Source organism: Salvelinus alpinus, chromosome 4 (genome assembly GCF_045679555.1).
Source record: "Salvelinus alpinus chromosome 4, SLU_Salpinus.1, whole genome shotgun sequence".
NCBI lineage: Eukaryota > Metazoa > Chordata > Actinopteri > Salmoniformes > Salmonidae > Salvelinus > Salvelinus alpinus.
The window spans coordinates 45,030,157-45,049,528 of NC_092089.1; the positions used below are offsets into that span (position 1 = coordinate 45,030,157).

A 19,372-nucleotide genomic window follows, 5' to 3' on the forward strand; every position below is an offset into this window, starting at 1 on the left:
AGGTTTACCTTCCAACAGGACAACGACCCTAAGCACACAGCCAAGACAATATAGGGGTGGTTTCGAGACAAGTCTCTGAATGTCCTTGAGTGGCCCAGACAGAGCCCTGACTTGAACCCGATTGAACATCTCTGGAGAGACCTAAAAATAGCTGTTGCAACGACGCTCCTCATCCAACCTGACTGAACTTGAGAGGATTTGCAGAAAAGAAATGGGAGAAACTCCCCAAATACAGGTGCGCCATGCTTGTAGCGTCATACCCAAGAAGATTCAAGGCTGTAATCGCTGCTAAAGGTGCTTCAACAAAGTACTGAGTAAAGGGTCTGAATACTTATGTAAATGTATATTTCAGTTTTAAACATTTTATAAATGTCAAAAAATTTATAAAAACCTGTTTTTGCTTTGTCATTTTGTGTAGATTGATGAGGAACGTTTAAAAAAAAAAAGTAAAGGGGTCTGAATTATTTTCGAATGCACCATAATAACTGTGAAATTATACTCAATGCTTATATTTTTATGATATAAACTAAATAATTGTTTCTATACAATAAAGTAAAACAATTTCTCTGTTAACATGAACTGTTTCTTGTGGGTTTCTGTGTGGCTATCTAAAGATTACTTTTCTATTCATAACCACAGGACCACAGAACGAACACATACGGCATCGGAAGCATATGGAGCAGGGGATCACAGTTTCCCTGCTTCTTTCAGTTCATACAGTCTGTACTTGTGTCATCAAGCCCCAGTGGCCTAATGGATAAGGCACTTTCTTTCTAAGCCATGGATTGTGGGTTTGGGTCAATCTGAGTGGTTTGTAGCAGATTGGCGCAGAGGAAGCGCACTGGGCCCATAACCCAGAGGTCGATAGATCGAAACCTTCCTCAGTTGTCTTTTAGACAAAAAAAAACATAATTTCATGGGCGGATCTTCCATGCTGACGTTCCCACAAGCTTCTTACGTCTGTGAGTTCAAATAATAGGTTTTGTACGATCAAGATTTACAGAACTCAGCCTCCCCTGGCTCAACAAAGCAACACACAACCAGACATTGATTGATTGGTGACAGCTTGTGTCAATTACTGAAAAATTCCTAGAATTTTCTACATGCAGTGACATATGTAGCAATATGTGTAGAATTGCAGGAGATTAGCTTTAAAACAGCAACATTTTCTCTCAGCCTCATGGACAAATGTTAGAATCGCATGAGATTATTTATAAAACTGCACGCCACTGGAGATAATCTTCATCAGTTTTTAGAGATTTTTTTTTGCATTCATGTAATCTAAACAAGCACATAAAGGCTTCATAATTCATAAAGGTCATGTTAACGGACTGATATATATATATTTATAAGATCTCCTAAACCTGTGTTATCCGCATACCTTATTTTCAGCGTTTACCCCAAAACCCCATTCTTTACGCATTCATTTCCCCCATAGGAATGGCTGCCCGAACCAGAGGTATGGCTTGTTAGCAGTTGTTAGAGTAACAAGCACCATGAGCGCTTTAGTCCCAAACCTATTACGGTGTTTTAGGTGCCAAGTTTACGGTCATATTGTAGCAGTGTGTAGGAGGGAGATTCCTAGATGTGAGAAGTGTACAGGAGGGCATGAGACAAAGGAATGTGTAGTTGCAGCCTGGTTTCATAGACTAGACATAACATAGTAACTGAAAATAGGCAACACTCAAATGAGTATGATATGTTATGTTTGTAGGTTTCATAAGACATATGGTTACTTAAGGCAAAAACTAAAGTAGGGTGGTTGGTAGGGGAGGATGGGTATAACGCAAACGTCTAGCAACCCAAAGGTTGCGAGTTTGAATCTCATCACGGACAACTTTAGCATTTTAGCAACTTACTACTTTTTAGCGACTTTGCAACTACTTCGCATGTTAGCTAACCCTTCCCCAAACCCTAACCATTTTAGCTAACCCTTCCCTTAAAGAGGAATAGTAAAAAGTGTAAGTAGTGTGAGCTGAAGACAGGAGGAGAAATGGAAGTGAATGAGGTCGAAGTATCGGAGGTGGTAGGTGTGGTGAAGGTCTCGGAGCCCGAGCCTTGCACCGAGTGTGGTTTCAGGGTGGGTGAAAATAGAGTTGGGTGCTGTTGAATCGGTGAGGGTAACCAGAAGTGGTCTTGTGATAATTGTTTGTATTTCTGCTGGTCAGAGGAAGAAGGCGCTCCGCGTTTAACAAAATGGGGGCAAGAAATGTGAATTGTTTTGCTCTCAAGAAAAGGACGTAATTGAAAAGAGTGATTACTGGGGTAGCAGTAAATGTAAAAGTTGACCAACTGGAGGGGAAGATTGACGGTGTTTGTGATGCTCGTCGTTTGGTACGACACAGACAGGGTGGCAAAACAGAAGTGTCATTGTCTGTTCTTTTGAGTTTTGATGTTGAGTCTTTGCCCGACAAAGTGATGTTAGGATATACAGTGGGGAGAACAAGTATTTGATACACTGCCGATTTTGCAGGTTTTCCTACTTACAAAGCATGTAGAGGTCTGTCATTTTTATCATAGGTACACTTCAACTGTGAGAGACGGAATCTAAAACAAAAATCCAGAAAATCACATTGTATGATTTTTAAGTAATTAATTTGCATTTTATTGCATGACATAAGTATTTGATCACCTACCAACCAGTAAGAATTCCGGCTCTCACAGACCTGTTAGTTTTTCTTTAAGAAGCCCTCCTGTTCTCCACTCATTACCTGTATTAACTGCACCTGTTTGAACTCGTTACCTGTATAAAAGACACCTGTCCACACACTCAATCAAACAGACTCCAACCTCTCCACAATGGCCAAGACCAGAGAGCTGTGTAAGGACATCAGGGATAAATTGTAGACCTGTACAAGGCTGGGATGGGCTACAGGACAATAGGCAAGCAGCTTGGTGAGAAGGCAACAACTGTTGGCACAATTATTAGAAAATGGAAGAAGTTCAAGATGACGGTCAATCACCCTCGGTCTGGGGCTCCATGCAAGATCTCACCTCGTGGGGCATCAATGATCATGAGGAATGTGAGGGATCAGGAATGTGAGGGATCAGCCCAGAACTACACGGCAGGACCTGGTCAATGACCTGAAGAGAGCTGGGACCACAGTCTCAAAGAAAACCATTAGTAACACACTACGCCGTCATGGATTAAAATCCTGCAGCGCACGCAAGGTCCCCCTGCTCAAGCCAGCGCATGTCCAGGCCCGTCTGAAGTTTGCCAATGACCATCTGGATGATCCAGAGGAGGAATGGGAGAAGGTCATGTGGTCTGATGAGACAGAAATAGAGCTTTTTGGTCTAAACTCCACTCGCCGTGTTTGGAGGAAGAAGAAGGATGAGTACAACCCCAAGAACACCATCCCAACCGTGAAGCATGGAGGTGGAAACATCATTCTTTGGGGATGCTTTTCTGCAAAGGGGACAGGACGACTGCACCGTATTGAGGAGAGGATGGATGGGGCCATGTATCGCGAGATCTTGACCAACAACCTCCTTCCCTCAGTAAGAGCATTGAAGATGGGTCGTAGCTGGGTCTTCCAGCATGATAACGACCCGAAACACACAGCCAGGGCAACTAAGGAGTGGCTCCGTAAGAAGCATCTCAAGGTCCTGGAGTGGCCTAGCCAGTCTCCAGACCTGAACCCAATAGAAAATGTTTGGAGGGAGCCGAAAGTCCGTATTGCCCAGCGACAGCCCCGAAACCTGAAGGATCTGGAGAAGGTCTGTATGGAGGAGTGGGCCAAAATCCCTGCTGCAGTGTGTGCAAACCTGGTCAAGAACTACAGGAAACGTATGATCTCTGTAATTGCAAACTAAGGTTTCTGTACCAAATATTAAGTTCTGCTTTTCTGATGTATCAAATACTTATGTCATGCAATAAAATGCCAATTAATTACTTAAAAATCATACAATGTGATTTTCTGGATTTTTGTTTTAGATTCCTTCTCTCACAGTTGAAGTGTACCTATGATAAGAATTACAGACCTCTACATGCTTTGTAAGTAGGAAAACCTGCAAAATCGTCAGTGTATCAAATACTTGTTCTCCCCACTGTATAAGTTATCCTGTGGGAGCTTTTGTGCCAAATACATTATGTTGTTACAGGTGTCAAGCTTATGGGTATGTGGCAGCAGTGTGTAGGAGGGAGGTTTCTAGGTGTGAGAAGTGTGCAGAAGGGCATGAGACAAAGGAATGTGTAGCATTGGGGAAAGTAGTGGTATGTGTTAGTTGTATGGGTGCCAATGGGGCTGGGGATCAGAAATGTCCCGTGCGAGAGAGGCAGGTTGAGGTTTCCAGGATTAAAGTAGTGCAGAAGTTGTCATATGCTGAGGCAGTGAAGAAAGGAGAGGAAGATGGGTCAAGGGGGAGGGATCCTGAGAGGAGTGGTGTGAGTAGTTGATCTGTACCAGTACAGAAGGATAGGCCAACAAATTATATACGTTTCAGTAAGATTGGATTTTTAGCATTTGAAGCAATGGCTAAAAACTGTACTGCAGGGATGGAATGTAAGTCGCAGAAAATTGAGGTTGTGGTGGCAGCTGCAGAGAGGTATTTGTGTGTGCGAGACTTGACATCAGAAGAGTTACAGGGTGTGTTAAGTGGTGGTGTCCCATCCTTTCAGGTTGTTGGCATGAGGTAGGACTAAATAGATTTAAATAGTGGAGTAGAGGGATTTTTTTGTGAGTGTAGTGTTAGATGGTAAGGTATTTGTTTATTTTTTCAAAGTATAAGGGAGTTGTACTCCAGTCTAGTAGGTGGCGGTAATGCAACATTTATTGGATGCCAACCGCCGTTAAACCTCATCAAGGAAGAATTCGAAACGCTTTTCACATGCTCAGATTGTCCCTCTCTTTGTGCAGTAGAAACTACGATCATGCACCCATGCTACTTTTTCCCACAACAAACATTCAGAAAATGACATAGCTATGAATGCGGAATTGTTTTAAACAATGTGGTTATTATTGACAAAAAAAATACTTTGAGCTGTTGGGGTTTGTACTGGATAACGCTAAAATTCGTGTCAACAATCTAGCCAACTTCATAGCCTCCCTCGGCAGTCTGCGCTAACGTTAGCTAAATGTATTTTCCTGGGAGTGTTAAGCGTTCATATATACAGTCATTGGTCAAGTAAGATATCTAGCTAGTTATTAAAGTAATTTATATCAATCGATGTTAGTATTTATCTAGCTAACTAGGTAGCGATAAGATAGCAACTCACCAGAAGACATGCCAAAGATTCGTATGAGATAAGTCGTCATCCCTTCTCAAGATGTTTGCAGAGCTCAACAGTATTCTCAATACTAGTCCCGACAACTTCACGGCGGTAACCCTAACCTCACCCCTAACCGTTACCAATTTAAATCCATATGCCTAATCCTAACATCTGTGGATTTATGTCTGTTCTCTGCAGTGAGAGTTTATCTTGGTGTCTGACAAACAGACAGACGCGTCCTTCCTCATTCACCATTTCCTCTCCTTTTATTTACGAGGTGAGGATTTATGTGAGTGGACTGATGTCTAGTTGACTGAAACTTGTGCGTAACACCGTGCCCTCTATTATTGCTGTTGATTGTAGTGTTAGGTGAAAAACAATGACAGTCAGTAATAGAGGGAACATATGGGGCCAAGTTGTGTACTACTTTGATGCACTCATAAGTGGTCAAAAATTAAATCTGGTGAGGCCAGACGTGCTCAGATTTTTTTTGTGTGATTTACAGTGGGCTGTAAGGTGTGTTTCCTGGGTCTTGTGCAGTCCTTCAGTCACTACAGTGCAATTAGTCAACGGTTGGTGACTATACTTATTCTCCAAAACGTTGGGTTAAACTTTCCCCTAGCCACTCTTATACATACTGTGCAAGTAAATGTGTCTTTACAGTTTTGTTTGGTTTGCTGTTGCTTGGTGGAGATGTATTAACTACATGTTGTATGGGTTCTTTCACTGTGTTCCATGTTAATCAGGGTGTGAGTTTGGCCCAGGCAAGGGAGAAAGGGCAGCTGGTGTTCATAGAGGGACTAAAGGAATCCTTGGGGGTACTGCTTCAGGGGGAGTCCAGCAAAGGAACCCGGGCAGTGGACTTCCTCAGGTACCTGTCTGTAGCGTTGACTCTGATCAAGCCTACTCCTGGACTAAAAAGCATGTTCATTCAGCGCAGAAGCTCCATTGAAAGTGCATTTTGGTCCTAGAATATCGTAGACTTTATCTGGTTCCGGGAATCCGACCTGTATTGTTTGACACACTCATACATCTTTTTTTCTGATGTAATCAAAGCAGTTAATGATAATATGAATCTGAAAATATTTCTTCCCCCTTAATTTATCTCCCCCTCTATGTCCCCTTTCTTTCTTTGTCTCTCATCCCTCGCCCCCTCAATCTTTCTCCATCTCTCTCTGTTCCCCTCCACCTCCACAGAGACCCCAGTTCTGGCCTGCAGGGTCTATATGACTTTGTGCGGGACAATGTAAGGTTAGCAGTAGGGGGAGGTGGTGAGGAGTGGGGTCCCCCTGTGCTCCTGGTGGATGACCTCAGTGTGGTCCTGAGTCTGGGGGTCAGTGTTGGGGCAGCGCTGGACTTCAGTCATTACTGCAGAGCCACTGTCTGCTCCGAGCTGCAGGTCAGATAATACAGTCTATCACATTTTACAGTTACATTTTAGTCATTTAGCAGACGCTCAGTGCTCAGGTTTTAAATTATTTTGTTTCACCTTTATTTAACCAGGTAGGCTAGTTGAGAACAAGTTCTCATTTTCAACTGCGACCTGGCCAAGATAAAGCAAAACAGTTCGACACATACAACAACAACAACAGAGTTACACATGGAATAAACAAACATACAATCAATAATACAGTAGAAAAATCTATATACAGCATGTGCAAATGAGGTAGGATAAGAGAGGTAAGGCAATAAATAGGCCATGGTGGCAAAGTAATTACAATATAGCAATTAAACACTGGAATGGTACGATGTGCAGAAGATGAATGTGCAAGTTGAGATACTGGGGTGCAAAGGAGCAAGATAAATAAATGAATACAGTATGGGGATGAGGTCGATTGGCTGGGCTATTTACAGGGTTAGGGTGTAGGGTTTGAGCATAGCCTGAAGGTAGAGATGGGCAGTTCTTTTTGCTGCTCTGTAGGCAAGTACCATGATTTTGTAGTGGATGCGAGCTTTGGCTGGAAGCTAGTGGAGTGTGCGGATGAGCGGTGTGACATGGGAGGCGCACGGTATCACAAGCTCACTGTCTCGTTCGTCTGTCTCTGTTCAAATAATCACACACATTCCTCTATCTACTATCCCTTTTCTCTTTGATCTGCAGGGCAGCATGGTGATGTTGGTGCGATGTGAGGCAGAAGAAGAGGAGAGTGATGATGAATGCTCAGTGGCTCCTGAGGGGCCTTATACACCAGTGCAGCCTCACACTCCAAGTACAGGGTCTCCCCACCGGCTACTGCAGGGACATCCACGGACAAGTCAGATGGATTACATTATCTGTGTGAGAGTGGGGAAAAAAGAGAGAAAGAGAACTGTTAAACGCATTAAGCTGAACCTTACTGTGTGTGTTTCAGGTGGAAGCGAGGACAATGTGACAGGCGGCCGACCCAGAAGAAACTCTTCCAATACAAGGTCCACGACAAGGGGGCTTCCTTTTTCGCCAGGGGGACATCCAGTGCAGTCCTTTAAGCCCTCGATGGATCCTTTCTGCCTCCCTTCCCAGTGTCGACCCCCAGTCCCTCACCTCTCAGTCACATGGCTCTCTGAGCTCAACCAGAGAATGATAGAGGCCTCTAGTGGCCAAAAGGCTGTATTAGCATGGGCAGCTATTGGGCCATTGGGCTTCCAACATTTTAAAATAGTCAACCTCATGGAACTTCCAACTTCATTGGCTGATCCCTCCTGGTGACTCTGTTGGAATCATGTCCAACCGGGTCATCAGGAGGGATCAGCCAATCGTGAAGAAGAAAATTGAGATTTTGCCTCTGGAGCTGCCAATGCTGTTATAGAGTTGTAATGGCACAGCTAGAAAGATGAGTCATCTATCTATCTCTATGGATTCAACACACATGTGGGAGGTTTGCAATTTAGGACAACCAAAGTGCTGAATTATGGTCATGAAACAGGTTGGGATCAGTTTTGAACTGGAGATGTGGTATTGAATTGAACATTGGATTTCTGCATTAGAACCAACCCGACACATGCATTGCAAAGCTGACATAGGAAGCCTGGTTGAATAGGTAATTTCTCAAGCGACATGGGAACTTACCTAACTAGGTTGGACTTGTGTTATACAAAAAAAATAAAAAATAAACAGCACATTTAAGACAAACACCAGTGTATGCGTTTTTGGGCGTTGTTGTTCATGAAGGTAAAATACTATGGTTTACAGTAATATATCCAGCGCGTGTCGCTATATCCTCATGCTTTTCTGTCTTGGATGAAGTAAAGGGTGAGAGGTCGACAATTCACCCTGCTGCTGAAACACAGTAGTGACATGGTTCTGTTGATGCAGTCAGTTTTTCCAGTTAAATTAGCTAAATCCTAGCTACTAGAATAAGGAGGTTAAGACGGTACACGACTAGCTCCTCGATAGCAGGACCAGCACTATCGACGAAGACACGAGAAAGTTATTCAGCCAGGCAAGTGTAACGTAGTAGCTAGCTAGTCAACTAGCTAACGTTAGCTTAGGTGTGTATTAATTTAGGTAGCTAATTTACTCGATTAGTTAGCAAAGCGACCCATAATCATCTTTAAGCTAGCTAACGAAGTTAGGCGCGTATAACCTAGGTTGAAGATATATTTTTTCGACCTAGGGTAGAACTTCTCTTGGTTTTGCGAGGGGGATGAACGCGGGACTCGCGGTTAGGTGTTTTTGGTGGTAGCAACTAGCCAGCCAAGTTCGCTTAACTAATAGCTATTGACAGACGATGTCACTGGCATTACTCGGCAACGCTAATGTGATTATCTAATTTCTAGCTGCCTGCACTACTATCAGCGTAAGGTCAACAACCCTTCCTTGCTGTCATGGATACGTTGCTGGTGTTGGTTGGCATCATTCAGCAATGTGTTAGCAAGCATTTACCATATCTGCTAACAGTAGAAGCTAGCTAACGACGTTACGCTTGATTCAAGCGTTGAAGCTGATTTTACAACGTTCCATGTTGCATAATTATGGATTAACATTGTTTTTGGTCGTTTCAGGTGTATATGGTAATACGAAAGTAAATTAAAGTTAAGTTGCCCTGTGTTCGTTAACGTTAGCTCGCTAAGTAACGTTAGCACCTGTTAAAGCTAACGCTACTGGTGACTCATTTGACAGCCGACAGCGCGCCCTCGGGAGGCCTGTAAAGTTTGTTCGCATGTGTGAATAAATTGTTTTCTGCCATCTAGTTAATTACTATTCATCTAAGCATTGCGCAAACTTTTACACAATTGATTTGAATGAGATCACGTGTAGGGATATTTACGGCGTTGTATCACCATCACCACCCTTACCTACTGTGTGCACAGACGAGGGTGACTGTGTTTCTGAATTATGTATTAGCACTAGTACTATCTGTTATTGATACCAAATTGTGAAATTAAAATGTAAACTTTTTTTCTATCTGGGGAATTTATATTGTTACAGAGTTGCGCCACACCAGTTGGTTAAAGTTGACCAAATGCAATTTGATTGGTCAACACCTACACATTAAGTAACTGAGTATTTGGGATTTCTCTGCCCATGGAGATTGACCAGGAGGATGTTATTGAGAGGGATGAGGGGCGATTATGTCTTGGGTGGGGAGGGGTGTTTTTTGTCCCACTTAGTGCCATCTGAGCAGCCATAGAGGAGGGAAACGGTGATCGTACAGATACAGTAATGACAAAGCATCACCCTTGTGTTCGTACAGATACAGTAATGACAAAGCATCACCCTTTAGAACAGAGTTAGACAACCCTGGTTTAATTTAACCCCTACTCTGTAAGATCTACTTCTCTTCACATAAACAGGCTCAATGTTTTGAACAGCTCCTCCTCCAGATCTGAAAGAGCATCTGTAACAGTATAACTTTAGTCCGTCCCCTCGCGAACCAGGGACCCTCTGCACACATCATCAACAGTCACCCACGAAGCATCGTTACCCATCGCTCCACAAAAGCCGCGGCCCTTGCAGAGCAAGGGGAACCACTACTTCAAGGTCTCAAAGCGAGTGACGTCACCGTTTGAAAGGCTATTAGTGCGCACCACCGCTAACTAGCTAGCCATTTCACATCAGTTACACATCTACACTGAACAAAAATATAAATGCAACATGTAAAGTGTTGGTTTCATGAGCTGAAATAAAAAATCCCAGAAATGTTCCATATGCACACATTTCTCAAATGTTCTGCATAAATTTGTTTACTTACCTGTTAGTGAGCATTTCTACTTTGCCAAGATAATCTATCCACCTGACAGGTGTGGCATATCAATAAGATGATTAAACAGCATGATCATTACACAGGTGCACATTGTGCTGGGGACCAAAGGCCACTCTAAAATGTGCAGGTTTTGTCACACAACACAATGCCAAAGATGTCTCAAGTTTTGAGGAAGTGTGTAATTGGCATCGTCATCAAAGCAGGAATGTCCACCAGAGCTGTTACCAGAGAATTTAATGTTAATTTCTCTGCCATAAGCAGAGAAATTCTGTTTTAGAGAATTTGGCAGTACGTCCAACCGGCCTCAACCGCAGGCCACATGTTTGGTGTCGAGTGGTTTGCTGATGTCTACGTGAACAGAGTGCCCCATGGTGGCGATGGGGGTATGGGCAGGCATAAGTTACAGACAACGAGCACAATTACATTTTATTGATGGCAATTTGAATGCACAGAGATACTGTGACGAGATCCTGAGGCCCATTGTCGTGCCATTCATCCACTGCCATCACCTCATGTTTCAGCTTAATAATACACGGCCCCAGTTCGCAAGGATCTGTAATCAATTCCTGGAAGCTGAAAATGTCCCAGTTCTTCCATGGCCTGCATACTCACCAGACATGTCACCCATTGAGCATGTTTGGGATTCTCTGTATCAAGGTGTACAACAGCGCGTTCCAGTTCCCACCAATATCCCGTAACTTTGCACAGCCATTGAAGAGGAGTGGCACAACATTCCACAGGCCACAATCAACAGCCTGATCAACTTTATGCGAAGGCAAATGGTGGTTACACCGGATACTGACCAGTTTTCTGATCCACACCATAACTTTTTTTTAAAGGTGCGCTATATATACAAAAGTATGTGGCCACCCCTCAACATCACTGGATTTGGCTATTTCAGCCACACCCGTTTGGTGGAGGAATAATGGTCTGGGGCTGTTTTTCATGGTTCGGGCTAGACTCCTTAGTTCCAGTGAAGGGAAATCTTAACACTACAGCATACAATGACATTCTAAACGATTATGTGCTTCCAACTGTGTGGTAACAGTTTGGGGAAGGCCCATTCCTGTTCCAGCATGACAATGCCTCCGTGCACTAAGCTAGGTCCATAAAAAAATGGTTTGTCGAGATCGGCGTGGAAGAACTTGACTGGCCTGCACAGAGCCCCCTCAACCCCATCGAACACATTTGGGATGAATTGGAATGCAGACTGCGAGCCAGACCTAATCGCTCAACCTCAGTGCCCGACCTTACTAATGCTCTTGTGGCTGAATGGAAGCAAGTCCCCAGCTCCCCCCAGGAATGTTCCAACATCTAGTGGAGGCTGTTATAGCAGCAAAGAGGGAACCAACTCCGTATTAATGCCCATGATATTGGAATGAGATGTTTGACGAGCAGGTGTCCACATACTTTGGTCATGTAGTGTATCTGTGACCAACAGATGCATATCCGTATTCCCAGTCTTGTGAAATTCATAGATTAGGGTCCAATCATTTTTATTTAAATGAACTGTTTTCCTTATATGAACTATAACTTGGTAAAATCTTTGAAATTGTTGCATGTAGCGTTTAGTGTGTATATATGTGTATGTATGTGTATATATGTCTGTGTGTAAAAAAAATAATATATATATATGTGTGTATATGTCTGTATATCTAAGTGTGTATGTATGTGTATATACATGTGTGTGTGTATATACAGGTGAAGTCGGAAGTTTACATACACCGTAGCCAAATACATTTAAACTCAGTTTTTCACAATTCCTGACATTTAATCCTAGTAAAAATTCCCTGTCTTAGGTCAGTTAGGATCACCACTTTATTTTAAGAGTGTGAAATGTCAGAATAATAGTAGAGAGAGTGATTTATTTCAGCTTTTATTTCTTTCATCACATTCCCAGTGGGTCAGAAGACTACATACAGTCAATTAGTATTTGCTAGCATTGCCTTTAAATTGTTTAACTTAGGTCAAACGTTTCGGGTAGCCTTCCACAAGCTTCCCACAATAAGTTGGGTGAATTTTGGCCCATTCCTCCTGACAGAGCTGGTGTAACTGAGTCAGGTTTTTTAGGCCTCCTTGCTCGCACACGCTTTTTCAGTTCTGCCCACAAATTCTCTATGGGATTGAGGTCAGGGCTTTGTGATGGCCACTCCAATACCTTGACTTTGTTGTCCTTAAGCCATTTTGCCAAGTATGCTTGGTGTCATTGTCCATTTGGAAGACCCATTTGCGACCAAGCTTTAACTTCCTGACTGATGTCTTGAGATGTTGCTTCAATATATCCACAATTTTCCTGCCTCATGAAGACGTCTATTTTGTGAAGTGCACCAGTCCCTTCTGCAGCAAAGCCCCCCCACAACATGATGCTGCCACCCCCGTGCTTCACGGTTGGGATGGTGTTCTTCGGCTTGCAAGCCTCCTCCTTTTTCCTCCAAACATAACAATGGTCATTATGGCCAAACAGTTCTATTTTTGTTTCATCAGACCAGAGGACATTTCTCCAAAAAGTATGATCTCTATCCCTATGTGCAGTTGCAAACCGTAGTCTGTTTTTTTTATGGCGGTTTTGGAGCAGTGGCTTCTTCCTTGCTGAGCGGCCTTTCAGGTTATGTCGCTATAGTACTCGTTTTACTGTGGATATTGATACTTTTGTACCTGTTTCCTCCAGCATCTTCATAAGGTCCTTGCTGTTCTGGAATTGATTTGCACTTTTCCCACCGAAGTACATTCATCTCTAGGAGACAGAATGCGTCTCCTTCCAGAGCGGTATGACGGCTGCGTGGTCCCATGGTGTTTACACTTGCGTACTATTGTTTGTACAGAGGAACGTGGTACCTTCAGGTGATTGGAAATTGCTCCCAAGGATGAACCAGACTTGTGGAGGTCTACAATTTTTTTTCTGAGGTCTTGGCTGATTTCTTATTATTTTCCCATGATGTCAAGCAAAGAGGCACTGAGTTTGAAGGTAGGCCTTGAAATACATCCACAGGTACACCTCCAATTGACTCAAATGATGCCATAACATAATTTTCTGGAATTTTCCAAGCTATTTAAAGGCACAGTCAACTTAGTGTATGTAAACTTCTGACCCACTGGAATTGTGATACAGTGAGTTATAAGTGAAATAATCTGTAAACAGTTGTTTGAAAATTCACAAAGTAGATGTCCTAACCGACTTGCCAAAACTATAGTTTGTTAACAAGAAATTTGTGGAGTGGTTGAAAAACGAGTTTTAATGTCTCCAAGCTAAGTGTATATAATCTTCTGATTTCAACTGTATGCATGTATGTATGTATGTACAGTGGGGAGAACAAGTATTTGATACACTGCCGATTTTGCAGGTTTTCCTACTTACAAAGCATGTAGAGGTCTGTAATTTTTATCATAGGTACACTTCAACTGTGAGAGACGGAATCTAAAACAAAAATCCAGAAAATCACATTGTATGATTTTTAAGTAATTAATTTGCATTTTATTGCATGACATAAATATTTGATACATCAGAAAAGCAGAACTTAATATTTGGTAAAGAAACCTTTGTTTGCAGTTACAGAGATCATACGTTTCCTGTAGTTCTTGACCAAGTTCGCACACACTGCAGCAGGGATTTTGGCCCATTCCTCCATACAGACCTTCTCCAGATCCTTCAGGTTTCGGGGCTGTCGCTGGGCAATACGGACTTTCAGTTCCCTCCAAAGATTTTCTATTGGGTTCAGGTCTGGAGACTGGCTAGGCCACTCCAGGACCTTGAGATGCTTCTTACGGAGCCACTCCTTAGTTGCCCTGGCTGTGTGTTTCGGGTCGTTGTCATGCTGGAAGACCCAGCCACGACCCATCTTCATTGCTCTTACTGAGGGAAGGAGGTTGTTGGCCAAGATCTCGCGATACATGGCCCCATCCATCCTCCCCTCAATACTGTGCAGTCGTCCTGATCGGCAGTGTATCAAATACTTGTTCTCCCCACTGTATGTGTGTGTGTATGTATATATATATGTGTGTGTGTACACAGTACTAGTAACAAGTTTGGGGTGGACACCTACTCATTCAAGGGTTTTTCTTTATTTTTTTAAACTATTTTCTACATTGTATAATAATAGTGAAGACATCCAAACTATTAAAAAACACATGGAATCATGAAGTAACCAAAAAAGTGTTGGAACAAATCAAAATATATTTTATATTTCAGATTCTCCAAAGTAGCCACCCTTTGCCTTTGACAGCTATGCACATGCTTGGCATTCTCTCAACCAGCTTCATGAGGTAGTCACCTGGAATGGAATGCATTCAAATTAGCAGGTGTGCCTTGTTAAAAGTTCATTTGTGGAATTTCTTAACTTCTTAATGCGTTTGAGCCAATCTGTTGTGTCTTGACAAGGTATGGTATACAGAAGATAGCACCTATTTGGTAAAAGACCAAGGCCATATTATGGCAAGAACAGCTCAAATAAGCAAAGAGAAATGACAGTCCATCATTACTTTAAGACATGAAGGCCAGTCAATATGGAAAATGGTAAAAACTTTGAAAGTTTCTTCAAGTGCAGTCGCAAAGACAATCAAGCACTTTTATTTTTTTTGCTTAAAACTTGGTTAGTTGAAGTAAAACCATCTGCCGTCCAAATTCGAATCTCAAAGTCAAATATAGACTTATTGACATTCTGTGCACTTTCACATTTTTACACTTCTCACATTCATTCACCTACTGTATGTTTCATGCATGTTCAAACCACACACGCCCACACATTCACGTTACATACAATTTTCTTTAAAAAAAAAAGCTGATATTTCATTCAACTCAGTATGTGAATGTTAAGGAGTTTTTTTGTTGTTGTTGCACAATACACATAGGCCCACTGATTTTCCATTTAAATGTTCATTGTGTCTCATCACTAAAGCCTTTGTGACGGGTCACTCAACGTTTTCATTGTAGTTTTTGGACTGGGTTTTTGCCATTTTCGATGACATAATAGTGGTTACTGATTGACTGGGCCAATTTGCTCCCTGTGTGTTTGTAAATGGGTGGCTGTAAATGAGTTGTCGCAATAAAGCCTTCAGGCATTAGTCCCAGCTGACATTGACTCAAGAATGGTCTGTACAGTTATGGTGCATTAAAGTTGAGGAGCAAGTGCTCAGTTTACTATGGGAGAAGGGAGCTGAAATACAATCTTGCTGCTTCTCAATGCAGCCTAAAATCCCTGCATTTATGTTGCTACTTGCCAGGAGTCTCAGCTTTTTTACATTGAGTTTTAAGACCCCTTTACACAGGTGTGGATCATGGCAATGGACTGTATAGGATCCAGCGATGCCTTCAAACTGGGGATTTTAGGAAGCATCGTTAGGAGGTAAGCATTTATTTGGTTTACTTCAGGCACACTTTTCTTCAGAGCAGCATATGATGAAATCTTAAGCCTAGTCTTGTGTAACTCTGTTACCAATTCCTCCATGAGCTAACAAACATGTTTCTGAGAGAAGCGTGTCTGCACATTTTTTGGAAAATGTAGCCTACCGGTACGCACCATTTAAATTAAAATCTTATTTTCATTTCCTGGGAACTTGCAACTAGAAAAACATGTAGTACACACAGGCTACTATGTAAAAAGAGGTTCATGGATTTGGGAGGCATTTTTGTCCCTGATGTTCTTGCACAAGTGCTTTTGGAACATAATGACATGCTCTGTTTTGTCAGAAGCTGTATTGTTTTCTGTATGAGTGGTTAAGCAGGTAGGCCTACTGAAGGTAAACTGCTGCCCTCTCCCTGAGCTGGTCTACTGGAATCCATAGTGGCACATGTCTCAAGACTTGGCATCATAAAGTCTCTGGTATTTCTGGCTGGGTCAGTTGTTTTCTTTGTCTTAAAATGCTTTATAGTCTGAGGTATGCACTGACGACTGGGGCGGCAGGTCGCCTAGTGGTTAGAGCATTGGACTAGTAACCGGAAGGTTGCAAGATTGAATCCCCGAGCTGACAAGGTAAAAATCTGTCGTTCTGCCCCTGAACAAGGCAGTTACCCCACTGTTCCTAGGCCGTCATTGAAAATATGAATTTGTTCTTAACTGACTTGCCCGTGTAGCTGCCTCACCCGTGTAGCTGCAGGATGGAGAGACTAGGGAAAAAGAGGTAGAGAGGGTGGGGGCATAGACCTGTGAGCCTCGTTGTGGCGTTTCCTATCCCAGATGAACTCACTGACGGAGATCGCTTTCCTGCACAACACCAGGGAAGGACTGAGGAGATGGACGAACAGGGCATAATGGGACCTACAGGCTAGATATCAGGTCAATATGTAGAGCAAAGTAGAAATGGGTTGAGTCACGGCACTCGAGGCCTCTGATTAAATTCAACCGTCGGTTTACCCTCTAGCCATTGTGTTGGTATGTGTGTGTTGTGCTGCCTGCTGTGTTTACTGTATATAGAGTATTTATAGTGGAAGATCAAGCCGCTCCAGAGGTAGGCTAAATTCCCCCAGGAATGTTTCCAGAGTACTCAGGGAGTAGAGCTGAGCCAGTCAGTCACACTTTGGCTGTGGTGCCTGAAATAGGGCTCTGTTGTTTTAAGCCAGAGATCTCCGTGAAACCTTTAAAATCGGGTGCCTTTAGAGGACTTAGGCCAAACAGGCACGAGAGAGCGTGAGAGGCAGCCATACTTCCCCCTGAACAGGTACTGGGACAGAAAGGCACTTTTTCCAATTAAAGAAAGGCAACTGGGACAGAGCTGAGTTTGTCTGGGATAGTAACTACACTAGCTAGATAGATGCTGTGACAGGGCTGAGTTTGTTTGGGATAATAACTAGACTAGCTAGATAGATGCTGTGGCAGGGCTGAGTTTGTCTGAGGGTGGGGGGGGGGGGTAGAAGATACTGTGATGTAGCCTAGCCAATCTGGTAAGGTTGTCGCTTAATGGAGGTTGTACTTGGGACGGACGGGTAGGACCAAATATCTTGTGGTGGTGTTTAGGGATGGGAAATGTAGACGTGATATCTATGGTGTTTCTGATGGGACAGGGAGTTAGTGAGAGCTTCTCTTTGGTTTCTGCAGTGTGTGACCATATATGGGTTTAAGGTGTTTTGTGTAAAAAATTGGTAATAAGGCAGACTCGTCCAAAGCAACATGAACACAGACTACATTCAGCAGCAGCTGATTATGTGGTGAGTGCCGAGTATCCTCCAGGGTTGAGGTCAATTCAAAATGAAGGCAGTCAATTCAGGAAGTAAACTGAAATTACAGGTCAATAATTTCAATAAGGGCACCTATGTTCAATGCTTTAATTCAAAGCTTTTTCCATTTGTTAATTTTCAATTCAAATCACTTCCTGAATTGACTGCATTCCATTTGGATTGACCCCAACCATGGTATTTCTGAGTTTGTATTAAGCCACACCTCTCGTCTCTGTGGTTCCCTAGGTCCCTGGATGCCCCACGGCACTCCGTCCTCGCACGCCCCCCCGATGGCCGGCAGCTGACCCCGCCCCCCAGGATGACGGTGAGAGAGCGGCTGCGAGAGAAGATCTCGGCGGCGTTTTACCGCCATGGGCTGCTTTGCGCTTCCTATCCGGTGCCCATCATCCTCTTCACCTCCGCCAGTATTCTCGCCTGCTGGTACGTCTGAGGAAGGGGAGTGTCTATGAGGGAAGCGGGTTCTGGGGATGGGCGTGTGCATCTTCAAGAGATTATATGTGAGAGTTCTTGTACTGGTTTCTCTGAACACGTTTATGGCAGGTTTTGAAAGGATTGTATGTATTTCTTTATCCACATGGGCAGAGGTGAGATGGTAGGTCAGTAAAAGAGAAGAGAAGCGGATGGATGAAAATTAAAAATAGAGGTAAACAACAGAGGTGGGAGAAAAAGGAGCAGGCCCTGCAAAACCCAGTCAGCTAAATGAAACGGCCATAGCCACACACATAAATCAGCACTCGGAACAGAACACACACTTTTCCACCTCAGAGTTCCACATTAGAGGTCAACCCCGTCACAGTTGAAAGGTCACAGATGAGAAGTCAGGACAGGATGGAACGAATAGGGTACAGCATGGAACCGTGGAGGCAGCAGTGCCGTGCCAAAAGCACGGCTGGCTGACGGCTGCACTGAGTGCAGGGAATTAAAGGGGTGGAAGCAGAGTTAAAAAGAGAGACACAGCAGAGGGCTGTGAGAAAGTGACCCCTGGAGAATAGGCCTATCTGTGTGTTCCTGGCCCTCCATCTGCCTCCCAGGAGGTGGGGGCTCCTGCTGCAAAACAAAAGCCCTTTGTGGCAGTACAGTGACCTTAGAGAGAGAGAGAGAGAGGGAGAGCGAGCGGGAGAGAGGGTGTAGTGTCCTCAAAGAGAAATCTGTATCCCGTGGCCCCGGGCCTGACAGGCTGCCAAAGAAACAGGATGAAAGAGTGTTCAAGCACTTAGATACTGAGTAACACTGTCAGTCACGTCACTATTTTAAAAAACAAGCATTTCGCTACACCCGCAATAACATCTGCTAAATATGTGTATGTGAAAAAAAAAAAATGATTTATTGTACTATACTTTGGAACTATGCAAACTGCACATTTTGATGTGGTGCAGGTCAGGATACTGAGTCAGTATTGACAGTGTTTAGTATATAGAACACCCATAAACGTTTCAGTGTGTTCTGTCCTCACCTGAAAATCAATTTCCCAATGACCTGTTGGAATCTTTAGTTAATTATTCAAGAGGTTTGAAATGCTTTTGACTGTCTATGGAAGTGGGCTTCGACTTCTCAGCAACAGAGCTAGGACTATGTCCTTCACAGTGGGGTAGTCTCCTCACGAGGGGTAAGAGATTTTAACTGGTCATGGTTGGCGTTCTCCAAATTTGTACCTACATTCATCCCTTTGCTACAGTATTGCCAGGCTGTCATCATCATTTCCAGTCGTGGTAAAGTGTACCCAATGACCTGACAGAGACAGACAAATGCAGCACTGTCACTCTGGCTGTTTGTCTTAGCCTCAGTAGCCTCGTAGCTTTCCATACATTT

General features: G+C 43.3%; 2 protein-coding genes across 5 annotated transcripts in view; both read left to right on the top strand.

The window, feature by feature from the left end:
• Window positions 1–1,993: 1,993 nt before the first annotated feature.
• LOC139572594 (uncharacterized) lies at window positions 1,994–8,321 on the top strand. The gene is made up of 4 exons (XM_071395293.1): window positions 1,994–2,080; window positions 5,959–6,083; window positions 6,410–6,611; window positions 7,314–8,321. Exons 1-4 carry the CDS (start codon window positions 1,994–1,996, stop codon window positions 7,896–7,898), a joined length of 999 nt encoding a protein of 332 aa, XP_071251394.1. The 3' UTR covers window positions 7,899–8,321.
• A 98-nt stretch (window positions 8,322–8,419) lies between these two features.
• The window catches only part of LOC139573688 (sterol regulatory element-binding protein cleavage-activating protein-like), a 33,627-nt gene continuing 22,674 nt past the window's right edge, over window positions 8,420–19,372 (top strand). The window contains exons 1-2 of one of the 4 annotated variants that reach the window (XM_071397437.1): window positions 8,420–8,631; window positions 17,789–17,983. In XM_071397437.1, coding sequence (XP_071253538.1) covers window positions 17,862–17,983 — 122 coding nt within the window. In that variant the 5' untranslated portion in view covers window positions 8,420–8,631; window positions 17,789–17,861. Of the gene's footprint in view, window positions 8,632–13,470; window positions 15,735–16,573; window positions 16,665–17,270; window positions 17,534–17,788; window positions 17,984–19,372 lie in introns of those variants that run through there. The other 3 variants (XM_071397434.1, XM_071397438.1, XM_071397435.1) reach the window with 3 other exon arrangements.